Raw genomic sequence first — 19,633 nt, 5'->3', positions numbered from 1 at the left:
CAACAAGTCCTGACTATATTCTATTATGTGCAGAGTATATGGGAGTTTAATGTGTCAGGGACAGTGAGAATGGTAACAAAATCAGATTAGATGGCATCTTTTTGATAAAAGCTTAGAAAGTTTAGAAGAAACAAATATTTTGCATTGAAAAAATAATAACTGCCATTATTTAAGTTTCCATGGTCTGCAAATTACTCTAATCACATGGACCAAAAGTGCTACTACCTTCATAATCATTGACTCTGTTCTCTAACCACCTACTGGATTTTCATGGCTAATCTTAACACTGTGATACCTTTTCAGCGTTCTTTATTCCTGTTATGCCCATCCAGGTTGAAAAATTGTGTTAAAGAAAGTTTCATAGATGGTAAAACCAGTATCATTACAAGTTTATGCTACATAAATATAAATAGGATCAATATAATATTTTAAAGGTTAGGCTTTGAAATAAGCCTGCATCCCAAAACTCCACCACTTAATAACTGTATGTATCATTCTAATATCTCTTCATTCCCATTTCCTGAATTTTCAAGTAGAGACATGGGACGCCTGAGTGACTCAGTCATTTGGGCATCTAACTCTTCATTTCGGCCCAGGTCATGATCCCAGGATCGTGGAATTAAGCCCCATATCAGGCTCGGCACTGAGTGTGGAGCCTGCTTGGGATTCTCTCTCTTCCTCTGTCCCTCTCCTCAGCTTGCACACACTCTCTCTTTCTAAAAAGAAAAGAAAGTAGAAGCACAGCAGGTGCATCATAGAATTGGTGGAACATAAATAAGACACACACTGAAGCCCTTCAAAGAGTTCTTGGGATATTGCAGACACCCAATAAGTCTTAGTTCTTATGATTTTAGGCTCTCTTTGGCCACAATTTGAGATTCTTCAAAGATATTTTTAGCCCAACTTTAAATCACTGCTGCTGACTTTTTATACACGACCAAATAGATGAAGACCATCTGGGCGTAAACTTTCCAATTACCTCACTGTTCACCTCTGTAAAAGCTCTTTCAGTACAGGCTTATCTGGCCCCTTTAGTTTCCATATTGGACCTGGCAAAGGGGATCAAAACTCCTGGACTGCTTCCACTAGATTCCCTACATCTCAGTAATAAAAAAAATATTTATAATTTGGTGAAAAAATTACCGACCTACTTAACCTCTGACCTTGGCTCCACTTAATTCATCTTTGCTTCCTTCATTTCATATAAATTCTGGGCAAACTCTATTAAGGATTCTCTAAAGTGTAACTATCTGCCACTCAGTTTGGGCCTTCAGCAAGGACTAGGTATTCATCAGTGAAATAATAGTCCTTGGACCAGGCAAGATCAGCAAACATCAATATTTTATGCTATTTTAAAATTTTTAGAGATTGTTTTACCTACCTGAGGGGATGTAAATCTTTTGACCTAGTTGTGGAATCAATGTAGAATGGGTTTACTACACCCATGGTTTCTACTAGTCAGCCGACCCTTTTTGATCCCTTGTCTTCATCCACCTTTTCTCTGCTAAATATCTATATAGCTGAATACTAGCCACGTATCAGGATATTTGATGGATATCCAGTTTCAGTATCCTCGGGTAGGTGGTTTTAAGGAAGAGCTCAGCAAAACGTTTAGCTGTTGCCCAGCTGGGGTTGCAGATAATGAGCTGTTACTTTTCCCCAAGTACCGACATTTGGACAATCTTTTTTTCATCCCCCTATCCCTATGTATATGGGCCATAAGCAGTTTTGTGTAGAATTTTGCAGAATTCCTAAAACCACTTTGGGGGAATGGGTGAGTTTCTAGTGTAGAAGGAAAATGTTAATCAGGAAATGTACTTTCTATGTTGGAACAGGGTTAGTGGAGACAAAAAAGGAATTTTAATAGCCAATTATTTTGTTTCTTTATATGACAGAGACATAGATAAATGTTTGACTTCAAGTTCTGTGACTCTCATTTAAAAAGTTTTCTTCCTTGAGAGAATTAGGAAGAAACAATAACATACAAAGAAAGACAAAGTAATTTTTGAGGGAGAAAGTTTGTGATGTTTTACTTGTGTAATGGGTGAAGTAATCCTTATTTGCAGATGAAGGAAACTTTTTTTTAATGTAGAATTATTTAGATGTTAATGAAAGGCCCATTCTCAAAATTATCTCTCTTGTGGTTGTCAAAATGTTGCCTGTTACTCAGTTTTTGAGAAAAAGCTTTCTGCTTCTCTCTGTCTACTGTAATACTAACAAGGATACTTTACTTTCTCTAGAGAGTCTGGTAATGATTGTACATTTTACATCTGCCCAAAGGAACTTTCATCCAACTAGAGCATTTTAGATTTTAAGGATAGGTTTGACGTGTTACCATAGGTAGATAAATTTGACATTCAATGGGTTTTAGAAGGAAACCTGACTTGATGACCACACTCTGTAAAAAAATGCCTAGGATGGAAATGGGAAAATGAAAACAAGTGTTCGAAATAAACCATATGCTAAGAAATTTTGGCTAGTACTATTCTTGAGCCTCAAATGTTCCAAAAATGTCATAATTGTGGAGGGTAGGAGTATGGAACAAGAGTGAAAGAAGTGGAACATATTGTTGGCTCTTGGTTCATGAGCTCATGCTCTCCTGTTTTCGGGTTTTGTTTTGGTGATAGTTCAAGGAATTTATAACATTGTTAAGTGTAAGTAATTGACTGACTCAGTGATAAAATAAGAGGATATTGGGCACAAAATCGTAATGAGTTTCTGTCTTGAAACAAAGGTAATGATTATTCTTAGTCTGTGTGCCTGAGGACTTGAGGGCCTTTTTTTTTTTTAAAAAACGTAATTTATTGTCAAATTAGATAACATAGAGTGAATACAGTATACTCTTGGCTCCAGGGGTAGATTCCCATGATTTATCACTTCTATATAACACCCAATGCTCATCCCATCAAGTGCCCATCAGCCATTTTCACCTCTCAGTGCCAATCATCTCTCAGTGGCCATTGCCCCTCAGTGCCCATCACCTGTGTTCTCCTCTCCCCTGCACCCCCCATCAATGCTAAGTTCATTCTCTATATTTAAGAGTTTCTTTGGTTTGCCTCCCTTTCTGTTTGAAACTATTTTTTTCCCTTCCCTTCCCCCATGGTCTTCTGTTAAGTTTCTCAATTTCCACATATGAGTGAAAAGATAGATCTGTCTTTCACTGACTAACTTCTTTCACTTAGCATAATGCCCTCCAGTTCCATCCACTGATGTAAATGGCAGGAGTTCATTCCTTCTTATTGCCAAATAGTATTCCATTGTATATATAAACCACATCTTCTTTATCCATTCATCAGTTGATAATGGATAAACTTGGGCTTTTTCCATAATTTGGCTATTGTTGAAAGCACTGCTAAAAACATTAGGGTACATGTGCCCCTTTGATTCAGCACTCCTGTATCATTTGGATAAATTTTGAGTAGTTCTATTGCTGGGTCCTAGGATAATACTATTTTTAATTTTTTGAGGAAACTCCATGCTATTTTCCAGAGTGGCTACACCAGCTTGCATTCCAACCAACAGTGCAAGAGGGTTCCCATTTCTCCACATCCTCACCAATATCTGTTGTTTCTTGAGTTGTTAATTTTAGCCACTCTGACCTCTGTGAAGTGGTATCTCAATGTGGTTTTGATTTGTATTTCCCTGATGATGAGTGATGTTGAGCATCTTTTCATGTGTTAGTTGGTCATCTGGATGTCTTCTTCGGAAAAGTGTCTATTCATGTCTTCTGCCCATTTCTTCACAGAATTATTTGTTTTTTGGGTGTTGAGTTTGTAAGTTCTTTATAGATTTTGGATACTAACCCTTTATCCAATATGTCATTTGAAAATATCTTCCCTCATTCTGTCGGTTGCCCATTGGTTTTATTGATTTCCTTTGCAGTACAGAAGCTTTTTATCTTGATGAGGTCCTACTAGTTAATTTTTGCTTTTATTTACCTTACCTTTGGAGATGTGTCGAGTAAGAAGTTGCTGTGTCTGAGGTCAAAGAGGTTGTTGCCTGTATTCACCTCCAGGGTTTTGATGGTTTTCTGTCTCACATTTAGGTCTCTAATCCATTTTGAGTTTTTTTTGTGTATGGTGTAAGAATGAAAATTCTTCTGCATGTTGCTGTTCACTTCTCCCAGCACCATTTGCTAAAGAGACTGTCTTTTTTCATTGGCTACCCTTTCCTGCTTTGCCAAAGATTAGTTGGCCATATGTTTGTAGGTCCAGTTTTGGTTCTCTGTTTTATTCCATTGGTCTATGTGTCTGTTTTTGTGCCTATACCATACTGTCTTGATGATTACAACTTTGTAGTTGAGGCTAAAGTCTGGAATTGTGATGTCTCCTGCTTTGATTTTCATTTTCAACATTACTTTGGCTATTTGGGGTCTCTGTGGTTCCACACAAATTTTAGGATGGTTTCTTCTAGCTCTGAGAAGAATGCCAGTGCAATTTTGATTGGGATTGCACTGAATGTGTAGATTGTTTTGGGTAGTATTGACATTTTAATAATATTTGTTCTTCCAGTCCATGACCATGGAATATTTTTCATTTCTTTGTGTCATCAATTTCCTTCATAAGTTATCTGTAGTTTTCAGCATACAGATCTTTTACATCTTTGGTTAGGTTTATTCCTAGGTATTTCATGGTTCATGGTGCAAATGTAAATGGTATTGATTTCTTGATTTCTTTCTGTTGCTTTATTATTGGTGTATAGAAATGCAACCCATTTCTGTACATTGATTTTGTATCCTGTAACTTTGCTGATTTCATATATCAGTTCTAGCAGCTTTTTAGTGGAGTCTTTTGGGTTTCCATATAGAGTATCATATCATCTATGAAAAATGAAAAGTAGACTTCTTCTTTGCCAACTTGGGTGCTTTTTATTTCATTTTGTTGTCTGATTGTTGAGGCTAGGACTTCCAACACTATGTTAAACAATAGTGATGACAGTGGACATCCCTGTCGTGTTCCTGATCTCGGGGAAAGCTCTGAGTTTTTCCCCATTGGGGATGGTATTAGCTGTGGGCATTTCATGTATGGCTTTTATGACGTTAAGGTATGTTTCTTCTATCTCACCTTTCTTGAGGGTTTTTATTAAGAAAGATGCTGTATTTGTCCTATGCTTTTTCTGCATCTATTGACAGGATCATATGGTTCTTATCCTTTCTTCTGTTAGTGTAATGAATCACATCAATTGATTTGTGAATATTGAACCAGCCCTGTAACCCACGAATGAATCCCACTGATTATGGTGGATAATTCTCTTAATATACTGTTGAATTTGGTTTGCTAGTATCTTGTTGAGAATTTTTGTATCCATGTTCATCAGGGATATTGGCCTGTAATTCTCCTTTTAGGGAAGTCTCTGTCTTGTTTGGGAATCAAGATAATGCTGACTTCAGAGAATGAGTCTGGAAGGTGTCCTTCTGTTTCTATTTTTTGAACAGCTTGAGAAGGATAGGTATTAACTTTGCTTCAGATGTCTGATAGAATTCCCCTGGGAGGCTGTCTGACCCAGGACTTTTATTTGTTGGGAGATTTTTGATAACTGTTATAATTTCTTTGCTGGTTATGGGTCTTTTCAAATTTTCTATGTCTTCCCATTTGAGTTTTGGTTCTGTGTGAGTGTCTTGGAATTTGTCCATTTCTTCCAGGTTGTGCAGTTTGTTGGCATATAATTTTTCATAGTATTCTCTGATAATTGTTTGTATTTCTGTGGTATTGGTTGTGATCTCTCCTCTGTTATTCATGGTTTTATCTATTTAGATCCTCTTTCCTTTTTGAGAAGTTGGCTAGGGGGTTATCAATTTTGTTTATTCTTTCAAAAAACCAGCTCTTTGATTCATTAATCTGTTCTGTTGTTTTGGATTCTTATATTGTTTATTTCTGCTCTAATCTTTATTATATCTCTTCTGCTGGATTTGGGTCCCTATGCTCTTCTACTTCTAGTTCCTTTAAGTGTGCAGTTAGGTTTTCTATTTGGGATTTTTCTTGTTTCTTGAGATAGGCCTGGATTTCTTCTTATGACTGCCTTTGCTGCATCCCAAAGGGTTTGAACTATTGTGTTTTCATTTTTATTTGCTTCCATATATTTTTTAATTTCTTCTTTAATTGCCTGGTTGACCCTTTCATTCTTTAGTAGGACGCATGCACCTCCATGCATTTAGAGGCTTTCTACATTTTTCTTGTGGTTGATTTCAAGTTTTACAGCATTGTTATCTGAAAATATGCATGGTATGATCTCAGTTCTTTTATATTTATTGAGGGCTGTTTTGTGACCCAGTATGTGATCTCTCTGGAGAATGTTCCACGTGTACTCAAGAGGAATGTGTATTCAGCTGCTTTTCGATGAAAATCTCTGAATATATCTATCAACCCCATCTGGTCCAGTGTATCGTTCAAGGCCATTGTTTCTTTATTGATTTTCTACCTATATGATCTTCCCATTGCTGTAAGTGGAGTATTAAAGTCCCCTGCAATTACTGTATTCTTATCAGTAAGATTACTTATGTTTGTGACTAATTGATATCTATATTTGGGTGCTCTCAAGATGGGAGCAGAAACATTTACAATTGTTAATTCTTCTTGATGGATAGACCCCTTAATTATGATGTAATGCCCTTCTTCATCTCTTGTTACAGCCTTAGTTTAAAATCTAGTTTGTGTGATATAAGTATGGCTACGGCAGCTTTCTTTTGACTTCCAGTAGCATGATAGATGGGTCTCCATCTCCTCACTTTCAATCTGCAGCTGTCCTCAGGTCTAAAATGAGTCCTGTATAGGCAGCATATAGATGGATCTTGTTTTTTGATCCATTCTGATACCTTGTATCTTTTGAGTGGGGCATTTGATCTATTTACATTCAGAGTGATTATTGAAAGATATGGATTTAGTGTCATTGTGTTATCTGTGTTACTCATGCTTGTGGTGATATCTCTGGTCCTTTGTAGTCTTTGCTGCTTTCCACACACAGAGTCCCCCTTAGGATCTCTTGCAGGGCTAGTTTAGTGGTCATGAACTCCTTCAGTTTTTATTTGTCTGGAAAAGGGTTTATCTTTCCTTCTATTCTGAATCACAGCCTTGATGGATAAAAAATTCTTGGTTGCATATTTTTCCTAGTCAGCACATTGACTATTTCCTGCCATTCCCACCTGACCTGCCAAGTTTCATGTCTGCTACTGCCCTTATGTATCTACCCTTGTAGGTTAAGGCCCATTTGTCCCTAGCAGTGTTCAGAATTCTCTTTATCTTTGTATTTTGCCAGTTTCACTATGATATATTGTGGTGTTGACCTGTTTTTGTTAATTTTGAAAGGAGTTCTCTGTGCTTCTTGGACTTGGGTGCCTGTTTTCTTCCCAAGATTAGGGAAGTTCTCAGCTATAATTTGTTCAAATAAACTTTCTTCCCTTTTCTCTCTCTCTTCTTTCTCTGGAACTCCTGTGATACCAGTATTATTTCATTTCATTGAATCACTTAGGTCTCTAATTCTCCCCTCATGGTCTAGTATATTCTTACCTCTATTATTCTCCGTTTCATCATTTTCCATAATTTTATCTTCTATTTCACTTATCCTCCCCTCTGCTTCCTCCATCCTTGCTATTACTGCATCTAGATTATTTTGCACCTCCTTTATAGCATTTCTTAATTCATCATGACTGTATCTTAGTTCTTTGATCTCTGCAGGAGTAGATTCTCTGATGTCTTATATGCTTTTTTTCAGGCCCCGCTATTAATCTTATGACTGGTATTCTAAATTCTTGATCAGATATATTGTTTATATATCTGATTCTCTAGCTGTCACTTCTTTCTGGAATTTCTTTTGAGGAGAATTCTTCCATTTCATCATTTTGGCTAGTTTTCTGTCCCTTATGTGTTTCAATAGCTTGTTATGTGTCCTGTACCGTGAACACTACTATATTAAAAAGGGAGGGGCACCTGGGTGGCTCAGTTGGTCAAGCGGCCAACTTTGGCTTAGGTCATGATCTCATGGTTCGTGGGTTCAAGCCCCATACCAGACTCTGTGCTGACAGCTAGCTTTCTCTCTCTCTCTCTTTCTCTCTATCTCTCTCTCACAGAAATAAAGAACATTAAAAAAAATTTTTTTAAGGGGTCATACACTGTCTAGGGCCTGGCCTTTCAGGAGGTATTTTTGGAGTGTGTTGCATACTTTCTCTTGTGGTTGCTGTATGTCCTTCCTTATAGTGGTAGTTTGGACCTTCTACCAGGTGTGCTTTGATATGTTCATTGAAGTAACCTGGAAAAAAATTTAAATACGGGGTGGTGGTGAAAGAAGCCTTATCCCATATAAAGAAAGAAATGACAGGGTCAGGGGAAAGGAAAAAAAAAATTGACCAGGTAGAGAATCAGAGAATCACATGGCTTACTCTAGAGAGGGAGAGGAAAATAAAGAGGAAGGAGATACAGAGGAGTTGTGAAAAGGAATAGATTAAAAATATCTGCTTAAATAAACCAACAAGCAAAATAACCAGAAGAGAAGGGAAGAAATGAGAGGAAGGGAAAAAATATATACATATATATGAAATAGGAATTGAACAAGAATCAGTTCAGAAAATGCAAAACCACTGGACCAATATCTGATGGTGCCAGTGGCTGCACTGGTCTGGTGGAGGAGCTGTTTGGTTTGGTCAGTGTCCATCTTGCTCTGTTAGATACACAGTTACCAGGCACAGAGGGCTGTGGTTTGTTGTAGGCAGTTCCCGCCTCCACTGTGGGCCATTGTTCCCTGAAACCCGCCTCCACTGTGGGCCATTGTTCCCTGAAACCCGCCTCCACTGTGGGCCATTGTTCCCTGAATCCCCACCTTGCTGGTAATGGGGAGAAAAATGGTGACACCCCAGTCTCCCCTCTCCAGACCAAGTGTCCCAAACCACTCTGTTCAGGCTGTCCTCACAGTGCTGTGCAGGTGCGAGCAGGCCAGTTTGTCTCGCTCCAGTCTCCTGCGCCTCCCAGGCACTCCCAAGACATCCCTAATGTCTTAAAGATCCTACCCTGGAGTCCCAGTTCTGGGGTAGTGCCACTCCAGCCTGTCAGCCAACATAGGGCCTCTGGCTAGTGGGTGCCTGCAGGGTCTTAGGTCCTTGGAGCTGCCTTCTTCTCACGGCCCTCAGGGAGGGGACTGCTCTCTCCATCTGCACCTCTCAGCATGCCACCAAGTCCAGGGCTAGCTCCCCTCCTCCCCAAGCATATGTATGGAGCAGCAGGCCCCAGTCCAGAGGAAGCTCTACAATGCTGGAATGAGCTAGAAATTGTTTTTTTCTCTGTTTATTCTGTTGCCCTGTCTGTGGTTTTTCTCTTGTCCAAATACAATCCTATACTTCCACAGCCTCTCTTTCTCTTCCTTTTGTTTCTCCACAGAAGCAGATCCCTCCTCTCTGTGCCTACGACGGCCATCCATTTTATCTCTCCCATTTTCAATCATGCACTTATGACCCACCAAGTTGTCCCCATGGGCTCCTGGAGATGTTTCTGTTGCTCTGTAGCCCGGATTCCTGAAATTCCAACTCTTCTGGCCTAAATACTGCTGTGTTTGAGAGACAAGGGAACTTTGGGACTCCCTACTTCTCTATCATGTCAACTCTCTCCAAGAGCCTTTCTTAAGTAATAAAGAAGTTTAAGAACAATAGAAAGCAGCACTTGGGTGGCTTAGATTAAGTGTCCCACTCTTGATTTTGGCTCAGGTCATGATCTTACAGTTCATGAGATTGAGGCCCACATTGGGCTCTGTCTTGACAATGTAGTGCCTGCTAGGGATTCTCTCTTTGTCTCCCTCTGCCCATCCCTTACTCCTGCTCTCTCTCTCTCAAAATAAATAAATAAACTTAAAAAACTTCTTCATCTAATATAGATTTTAAAAAAAACCCAACAAGTTAAATAAAAAAGAAAGAAAGAAATTTAAGAATAAGAAAGAGAAAGAATAGAAAGAAAGGAAAGCAAAAGAAGGAGGGAAGGGAGAGACGATAGAGGAGAAAGAAGTAGGAAGGAAGGAAGAGAAGGAGGAAGGAAATGTATATGCCGTTAATTTTCTCTGAAATGGAGTTCCTGGACGTTCAGAATGTATCAAACTTAAAATTGCTTATAAATGGACATTAGCTCATCACTCTGTTGTTTTGGTTTTTAGGTATCAGATGCTAGGTAGGATCAATTTCCGTGAGTGTGAACCTGATGGATGGACCAATGATATTCCTATATGTGAAGGTATATGTAAAATTGGTTTATAAATGTCTTCATATATTTTAAATATCTAATATTTTTGAGAGATCTTACATTAAAATATCCTTAAAGTTTATAATTACATATTTTTGATTCTAAGTATTTTTATGGCTTCTAATATAGTATAGAATGGATAGCTAAGCTTTTTACTACTACACTATTTTGTGTTTCATTAACCAAATAGGAATAGTTTCATCTGATGTAATATATTCAAAGTATTAGAAATTAGGAAATCTATAAAACCTATTTTCCTTTCCTTTTCAATTCTAAGCATGAGAAATAGCATAAGTATCAGAATTTCACCTTTACTAATGAAAACATACTCAGCCAATACTCACCCGAATGCAGAGATGATTGTCAAAAACAGCTGAAATGGAGAACAAGATTTAGACATCTCCCCTTTTGCATGGCAATGGAGATTTTCCTGTGGTCTTAGTCTTCCTGAAAAGAAGAAAGCAATAAGGAGGAGCTCTGCTTTTCTTACTGATCCATAAAGTCAAGTCAGAATAAGAAAATTTAGATCCTCTTTCCAAATTTTGGGCTAGTAATCCCAGTCTCGCTAGTCATCATGAAAATAAAAGAGATGAGTCAGAATAGTCTTTCCTAGTTCTGTGGTGAAAAGTAAGTAGAGAGGGAGAGGGAGAGGGAAGGAGGGAGGTGAGGAGGAAAAGGGAGAGGGAGGGAGGAGGATGAGGAGGGGGAGGGAGGAGGAAGGAGGAGCAGGAGAAGGAAGGGGATGGGAATGTAATCACTCAAAAGTCCTGTTACCTAAAGAAGAGAATTTATGGAAAAGAGAGGAAAGATCTAAATGTTTTAAGGAACATCTACACTGAAATCACCTGAGGTGCTTCTTTAAAGCTGAAATTTTATGTTACTAAAAACCTACTAAATCAATATCTCAGGTAATAGGGCAGGGAGATAGCCATAGAATTTCCATCTTAATGAGCATCCTGGATGGTTCTACTATAAAATAAAGTTTAAATGCCATAACCTAAAAGATACTAGGAAATATTAAGTAATACCAAAGGGAGTATTCAAATTATTTTGAGCACTGTTGTGGAGAAGAAGGAAAATTAAGGACTATTTATCTATTGAAATAAATAGAATCAGAAAGGTTACTTTTGTACCTTTTAGGAATACAATGTTATATTATCCTGGGGCTTAAGTGAAAATTTTTATGTAATTATCCCAAGCTGTGTATTTTTTAATTATTTAAGAAACACGTGTTTGTTACTACAGAAATGTAAACTGATATTCAAAGAAATATTTTTTCTTTGTCCACTCTCATAGAAAATCATCAGATAAGCTTATTGTTGTTTTTATATAAGCCTTCGTAGCCAATAAACAGGCTTATGAAGTGCTGCTTTAAAAAAATGTAGTAATTTTCTCCAGTCTTAACTTGCTGATGATTTTATACCTTTAAGTGTATGCATACATATGTTTCATAATAAAATTGTCAAAATCTGTTAGAAAAAGTTGTATTTATTTCTTTTCAGTTGTTAAGTGTTTGCCAGTGACACATCCAGAGAACGGGAGATTTACCAGTAGTGCGTTGGAACTAGACCAGGAATACACTTTTGGACAAGTGGTACGGTTTGCGTGCGACTCAGGCTTCATGCTTGTTGGGCCTGCAGAAATACATTGCTCAACAAATGGTGCGTGGAGTGGAGAAATCCCGAAATGTATGGGTAAGATACACTTACTGTTCATGGGATTGGACAATCGTAGTTTTTCTCATGAAAATATGCACTTTTAAATATTGTGCATAGCATAATACTAATTATACTAATAACACTAGTGCATAACATTTATTTGTCAATTACTACTTGTCAGTAATTGACCTAAGTTCATTACATGTGTCATTCCATTTTACCTTCAAAATGGCTGTGATTTATGCACTCCTTTCACCTCTATTTTATAATTGAGGAAATTGTGGGGCAAAACAGTTAAATCTATCTCACGACAAGGTTATGATGGCATAACAGCAGAGTTAAGATTCAAACCTAGGTTATCTGAAACCAAATTCCATGGTCTTAGTGATAATTAAATTGTAATTGGCGTCCATGCTCAAATAGAATAGTAACCATTTCTGCTGAAAGCTTTAATATTGTCCTACAGAACAGGCTTTCTTTTATTTTGAAAAGTAAAAAAACATTATTTATTTTCACTGATACATCATGATGACATTCTGTTCTTGAATAACACGTCTAGATTGGGGTCCTATTTTACATTTGCACTGTGAGTTTAGATGAATATTGCAGAACTGAATTGAATTCGCAAAATAAAATTTGCCTTTTATAAAAGCCCTATAGGGGCGCCTGAGTGGCTCAGTCGATTGGGTGTCTAACTTTGGCTCAGGTCATTATCTTGCAGTTTGTGGGTTCGAGCCCCACATCGGGTTCTTTGCTGCCCGCCCAAAGCCTGGAGCCTGTTTCAGATTCTTTGTCTCCCAATCTCTCTCACTCTCTGCCCCTCCACTGCTCATGCTCTGTCACTCTCTCTCTCTCTCTCTCAAAACATAAATAAACTATTAAAAAAAAAATTTTTTTTAAGCCCTATAGTAAGCTGTAAGTCAAGATTCCTTTAGTTATAATATTGCTAACCAGTGGATCATTACCAGTCTGATGATTTGGCCTTTTATAATGAAACATTTTGGTCAATTTACTTAAAGTGCCATACTTCCTTTTACCAATACTTGTTTGGCAGATGTTTCTGCCATATTCATTTTTTTAACAATATCTAAAATTCACATTTTCTTAGTCTAGACTATCATTTTTTTAAAAATTTTTTTATGTTTTACTTATTTTTGAGAGAGAGACAGCATGAGCAGGGGAGAGTCAGAGAGAGAGGGAGATACAGAATCAGAAGGAGTCTCCAGGCTCTGAGCTAGCTGTCAGCAAAGAGCCCAACGTGGGGCTCAAACCCACGAACCGGGAGATAATGACCTGACCTGAAGTCGGACGCTTAACTGACTGAGCCACCCAGACACCCCTAGTCTAGTCTATCCTATAATGAACTGCTGAGAAAAGCATTTTTCTTTTTTTTTTTAAATGTTTTATTTATTTCTGAGAGAGAGAGTGAGAGACAGCATGAGTAGGGGAGAATCAGAGAAAGAGGGAGACACAGAATCTGAAGCAGGCTCCAGGCTCTGAGCAGACTGTCAGCACAGAGCCTGATGTGGGGCTTGAATCCATGAACCGTGGGATCATGACCTAAGGCGAAGTCAGACATTTAACCAACTGAGCCACCCAGGTGCCCCGCATTTTTCTTCTTAATAACTCTCTAACAAAACTAGTTCTTCAAGTTAGTAATGGTCATCTTCAGCACAGAAAATACTCTGGGGGTTCAATGATGGGGTTTCCTCCTTAAAACTACATTTCTGAGCACCTGGGTCGCTCAGTCAGTTGGGCATCAGACTCTTGATATTGGCTGCATTTGTGATCTCCCAGTCATGGGATCCAGCCTGGCATCCAGCTCCAGGTCCACCGTTGAGCCTGCTTGGGATCTCCTCTCTTTCTCTCAAAATAAATAAGCTTTGGAAAAAAACTAAATTTCTGTGGTTAATGAAACCTTACTGGAATGACTAATGCATAAGATACATTTTGAAGAAAAAATGAAACTTTTTCCAATGAAGTTGAGGAGGGGAAAAGCATTATCAGTCACGAGAAGTGCAGGGAGAGGAGGTACAAACGCAGTGAGGCTTCCATGAGCCTGAAGCTCCCCTGTTCCATGCCCTCAGGGGCCCTTGTGTAGGACGCAAGAAGGAGAGAGTCAGTGATGGATTGAAGATAGGCCAGTACAAGGTTCTAAGGTGCTCCATATCATGCTGAACAATTTGGCTTCTATTCAGACTGAATTGGGAATCGATGGAGAATTTCAGTGGAATCCTTCAATGGAGCAATGATAGCATAAGAGAAAAGGTCATTAAGTTACAAGCAGGAAAATAGATTACAGAGGTGGGAGAATGGGATCTGGGAAATTAGTTATTGTTGCTGTAATCCCAGGGGAGAATGTTTGAGAGAAGAAGGGGGCAAAAATGATGGACAGATTTATTGTTTTGAGAGAGAAAATTTGGGTGGATGGTGAAGCCGCAAAAGCAGAAAGTCAGTTATTTTTCAGGGATATAATGACAATAAGTTAACTTTCTTGATAAAGTGTTTTGGCAATTCTTACTCTGTTATCAATTAACTAGAAAATAGGTAATTTTGGAAGTCATTCAGTGAAAATATTTATCACAATAAGCCTGATCTATACTCAATTTTATATATACACTTGATGAACATTTACTGGCCACTATTTACTTGAAGAGGACTAATTTATCTTGAAACCAAATAAAATTGGCAACATAATTTTCATTTATTTGCTTATCTATTTTTGAAAGAAAGAGAGGGAGAGAAAGTATGAGTAGGGGAGGGACAGAGAAAGAGGGAGAAAGAATCCCACGCAGGTCTACACTGCCAGCGGGGAGCCACAGATGGGGTTCAATCCCAGGAACCATGAGATCATAACCTGAGCCAAAATCAAGAGCCAGTTGCTGAAGCAACTGAGCCACCCAGGCACCCCTAGCAACATAAGTTTAATCAGAATTTTACCTTCTTTCAAAAATCAAAATTAAGGACAACAGATAAATTATTCAAGCGTTCAAATCAAAATAGAACTTTTATTTGCTGGCCTGATGTACCTAAAAGAAACAAAACTTGTATCTTTAGTATAACTATGTCTTAGACATGGCCCTTTAATATATAACAGACATTTTGGAATTTGATCCCTTATATTTAGAAATTTCCTGCCAAAAGCCAGAAATTCCAAATGGAAGTGCTGCATCTCCGAAGAAAACTTACAAGGAAAATGAACGATTTCAATATACATGTCAAAAGGGTTATGAATACAGTAATAAAGGAGATGCTATATGCACTGCACTGGGATGGACTCCAAGTCCTTCATGTAAAGGTAATGTTATCTTTCTTTTCTATATATTTTGTTGTATGTTTTATCAATTCTTTTCATTTATATATTCCTCACAGTTAAGCAGTTTATTTCTTCTCACAATGAAGTATTAATGTTTACAGGGACCAACTATTGTAAAGACAATATACTTAATGCTTTATGTGTGCAAAATTAATTTTAGTATAATTCTCTCACAATGAAGATAGACATAAAAGGAACAGAGGAGTTCAGTAGTTCATTAAGTAGTTGGTCTGTGGTCAAAAAGCAAGTCTAGAGCAGAGCCAGGGCAATAACAGGCTTCCCAGGCATGAGTACTTCTCAAACAGATAGCTCTTCTAAAGCCTAGCATTTAGCTTTGCGACATAAATGAGATGAATACCATATGAGGAAACCCTCAGTTAACAATGGAATTAAGTGAAAGTAACTGGAGATTTCATTAACCACAGGCCTAATACGAATCAGCAGTGATAATGATGCGGAAAAAACAAAAACAAAACCCACCAAACTCTTTCAGGCTTCCTAATGAAGGGGTGTTGTGCAGATCTAGAATCCATCTCAACTGTGCTTCGTGCCCATGAAAAGTTATGTCTGTAATATTGTGTTCTACTTGGCCTCCCTCATTTTAAAAGAGATGGTTTCAAACTATCATGGCCCAGATGCAAAAATGTAAAGAGTTAAGAAATCATATTATTAGAAGAATAGCAAGAAGATACAACTATATCATGGTAACAGCTGTGTTGAGATGTTTACAAACATTTATGGAAAAGAATGAGTTAACTTCTGATGAGGGCTGCAGCAGTGAGTGAAACAAGTTACAAGTGCCATCATGCGTGAATCAGAGGTTAAGCGGCCTTTTAAAAGGGTGACTTATACCTAAGTATCTGTGCAATTGTGACTGGGATCAGTTTCTTGACTTCTCTTTCTGTTGCTTCATTATTGGTGTATAAAAATGCAACCAATTTCTGTACATTGATTTTGTACCCTACAACTTTGCTGAATTCTTGAATCAGTTCTAGTAGGCTTCTGGTGGAGTCTGTCGGGTTTTCTATGTAGAGATTCATGTCATCTGCAAAAAGGGAAAGTTTGACTTCTTCTTTGCCAATTCTGATACCTTTTATTTCCTTGTGTTGTCTGATGGCTGATGCTAGACTTCCAGCACTGTGTTAAACAGCAGTGGTGAGAGTGGACAACCCTGTCATGTTCCTGGTCTCAGGGGGAAAGCTCTCAGTTTTTCCCCGTTGAGGATGATGTTAGCTGAGGGCTTCTCATAGATGGTTTATCTATACGATGGAATACTACATGGCAATGAGAAAGAATAAAATCTGGCCATGTGTAGCAACATGGATGGACCTTGAGGGTGTTAATGCTGAGCAAAATAAGTCAGGCAGAGAAGGACAGCTACCATATGTTTGCACGTATAGGAGGATTAGGAGGAACTTAACGGAGGACTATGGGGGAAAGGAAGGGGGCATAGTGGGGGAGAGGGAGAGAGGCAAACCATGAGAGACTCTTGAATGCTTAGAACAAACTGAGGATTGATGAGTGTGGGGGGGGATGGACAGGGAGGAGGGCACTTGTGGGGATGAGCACTGGGTGTTATATGGAAACCAACTTGACAATAAATTATTTGTAAAAAAAAAAAAAGTAAAAACTTCCCTTTAAGATTAGAAAAAAAAAAAAAGGATAACATAGATACAATACTGTAGCCCAGGGTGGGTAGGAAGATGGTGAGAAGAATTGAGTTCTTAAGAGCTCTCTGAACTTTTAATCATATTCATAATTACATGTATGAACCTTCTTTAATGATCCTCTCTTACAAAACCTAGAGTTAGATTTTGAGTGATTTTGTTCTTTTTTAAAAATTTTTTTTGGTTGGGAGCACCTGGATGGCTCAGTCGGTTAAATACCTGACTTCAGGTCATGATCTTGTGGTTCGTGAGTTCGAGCCTGGCGTCTAGCTCTGCTTACAGCTCAGAGCCTGGAGCCTGCTTCACATTCTGTGTCTCCCTGTCTCTCTCTGCCCCTCCCCCACTCATGCTCTGTCTCCATCTCTCTCTCTCTCTCTTAAAAATAAACAAACATGAAAAAAAAATTAAAAATTCTTGACCTTTTTCTTTAAAGGAATCTCTATACCCAACTGAGGGATTGAACTTCTAAATCTGAGGTCAAGAGTCACATGCTCTACTGACTGAGCCAGCCAGGCGCCCCACCTCCCACAAAAACATTTGGGGTTGAGGCCCCAAGTAGCTCCTTGGAAAATATATCCTCCTACAACTGAGTTACCTCCACTTTCAGGCTTGTTAAGAAAATATTTTAGAAAAAGGTTAATGAGCACAAGACAGTGATCACCACGTTAGACCTGTGATCAGCTGATGGTGTGTGGAGTCCAGCTGTTTGTCTTCATGGCATTGGTGGCTCCTATGCAAAGAAAGTGGGTGCACAAGTCCTCTGGCATTAACTTTTGCCATATGTGTTACTTCCAGAGCCCTACTTAAATATTTAGGTAGTTAAATTATCCGTCCAGTTATCAAAATATAACTTATAAACCGTTTATTTAAATCAGGCCCTTTGTCCTGTAAAACATGAGAATAAATCACTGCAGGTTTCAGTGAACATTAGAATAAATCATCATTCCAGGTTTCAATGAAATTTACTTCAAAATAAGACATCAGAATCTGAATTCAATTTTACTTTGACATAGGACTCAGGAAAGCGTGACTGCTACATAGAAGTTGTCTAGTGAATTCTTTTTCTTGGTCTTGTAGCTACCTGCTTAAAACTCTTGCTTAGCACATATTTGTTTTAATAGTGGGAAATCTGTTTTTCCTGTATGTGTTGCTACAATTCCTAGGCTTACTTCTCTTGAAACTTGACTCATATATACCACATACATACTCTCTCTCTCTCTCTCTCTCTCTCTCTCTCTCTCACACACACACACACACACACACACACACTAAAGATCCCACGTTTATAAAACATTTTAGAATTTTTTTTCATTTTCTTAGTCACAAGTATAACTCAAAATCCATGACTATATGTCTTGGGATCCTTTCTTTGGGGAGAGAGATTCCAGGATTGAGGTGCACTAAGACTGGATACTCTCTTTCAAAAACAGTTTACTAAAGATCAACATAAATAGAGGTTCACCCCAAATTAGATACACATGTACTCTCTTTTATAACAGTGCTTAATTTTATTGAAATGTGTTTTACATTAACTGGATATGGAGATGCCTTTTATTAAAAGGAAATCCAGGGGCACCTGGTTGGTTCAGTCAGTTAAGAATACCATTCTTGATTTTGGCTCCGGTTGTGATCTCACAGTTTGGTTCTAGAGTTTGAGCCCTGCATCAGACTCTGCACTGACAGCATGGAGCCTGCTGTCTCCCTCTCTCTCTGTGCCCCTCCCTATGTGTGCAATCTCTCTCAAAATGAATAAATGAACATTTAAAAATAAGTTTAAAAGTAAAAGGAACTCTCCACTGTACCTCAGCTAATATATCACAGATGCTTCTCCTTATTTTCCTAGGACAATAGAAGGATCTACCTGCTGGTAATGATGAATTCCAAATCTATAGTTCTTGCTTTCTCCAAATCTATCATAAACTTGGAACCAAATAATAAAATTAAAATAAAATAACCTAGGATAAAATACTTAAACTTTCTTTCATTTGGATTATGATTTGTATGTGTCAAGTGTTTGGGGTTTTTTTTTAATGTAACTCATTTTGAGAGAGAGCATGACTGGAGTTAGGGGAAGAGAGAAAGGAAAGAGAGAATCCCAAGGAGTCTTCACACTGTCAGCATGGAGCCCAATGTGGGGCTCAGTCTCATGAACCATGAGCTCATGACCTGAGCTGAAATAAAGTGTTGGACACTTAACCCACTGAACCACCCAGGCACCCCTCAGGGGTTTTATTTGAAGGTGATTTGTCAAAACTTTGCACATCACCTTCAAATAAAGGTGCATCTAATAAGAAACAGTCTCTGACAACAAGTCATTTATAAGAATAGTTAAAGTACCAAGACCTGCTAAATAAAAGCCACTTTTGATCCAAATCTATCTGTTCTTTGTACAAGTCAGATTTTCCAATGATGAACAACATAGAATTCTATCATAAATTTTTTTTCTTATTTCAGATGCTTACTGGTGGTATCTAACAGTAGAAAAAAATGTGACCCCCACACATCCAGACATTCTCCAGTACTGTTTTGGATAGAGGCACATGCCCTGGCAATGTTTTAATAGCATCATTTATTTTAATGGGAATTATGAAAGTAGGGAATTACAATTTATCAGTGAATTTATGTCCAGTGCTCAAAAGTAATCACCAGAAGTTCTTCTATTTTAATTATTTTAACAAAATTATTATTACAGATTTATTTAAAATTACTTAACAGATTCTCCAAATATGTTTTGGTTGGTCTCTTAGTAAAACTCTTGTTTTTGTATAGTGTAGCTTTTGA

General features: G+C 38.0%; 1 protein-coding gene across 1 annotated transcript in view; it reads left to right on the top strand.

Annotated features, from left to right (window-relative positions):
* LOC144233587 (complement factor H-like) overlaps positions 1–19,633 on the top strand; it is a 101,305-nt gene that overhangs the window by 15,477 nt on the left and 66,195 nt on the right. The window contains exons 4-6 of the mRNA XM_077766569.1: positions 10,126–10,202; positions 11,714–11,905; positions 14,997–15,167. Of these exons, the coding sequence (XP_077622695.1) occupies positions 10,126–10,202; positions 11,714–11,905; positions 14,997–15,167 (440 nt within the window). The remainder of the gene's footprint in view (positions 1–10,125; positions 10,203–11,713; positions 11,906–14,996; positions 15,168–19,633) is intronic.

This window comes from Crocuta crocuta, unplaced genomic scaffold (genome assembly GCF_008692635.1).
Source record: "Crocuta crocuta isolate KB4526 unplaced genomic scaffold, BGI_CrCroc_1.0 scaffold1664, whole genome shotgun sequence".
Classification (NCBI taxonomy): Eukaryota; Metazoa; Chordata; class Mammalia; order Carnivora; family Hyaenidae; genus Crocuta; species Crocuta crocuta.
Note: the sequence above shows the minus strand (reverse complement) of the source record. Positions and strands in the feature narration are given on the sequence as shown.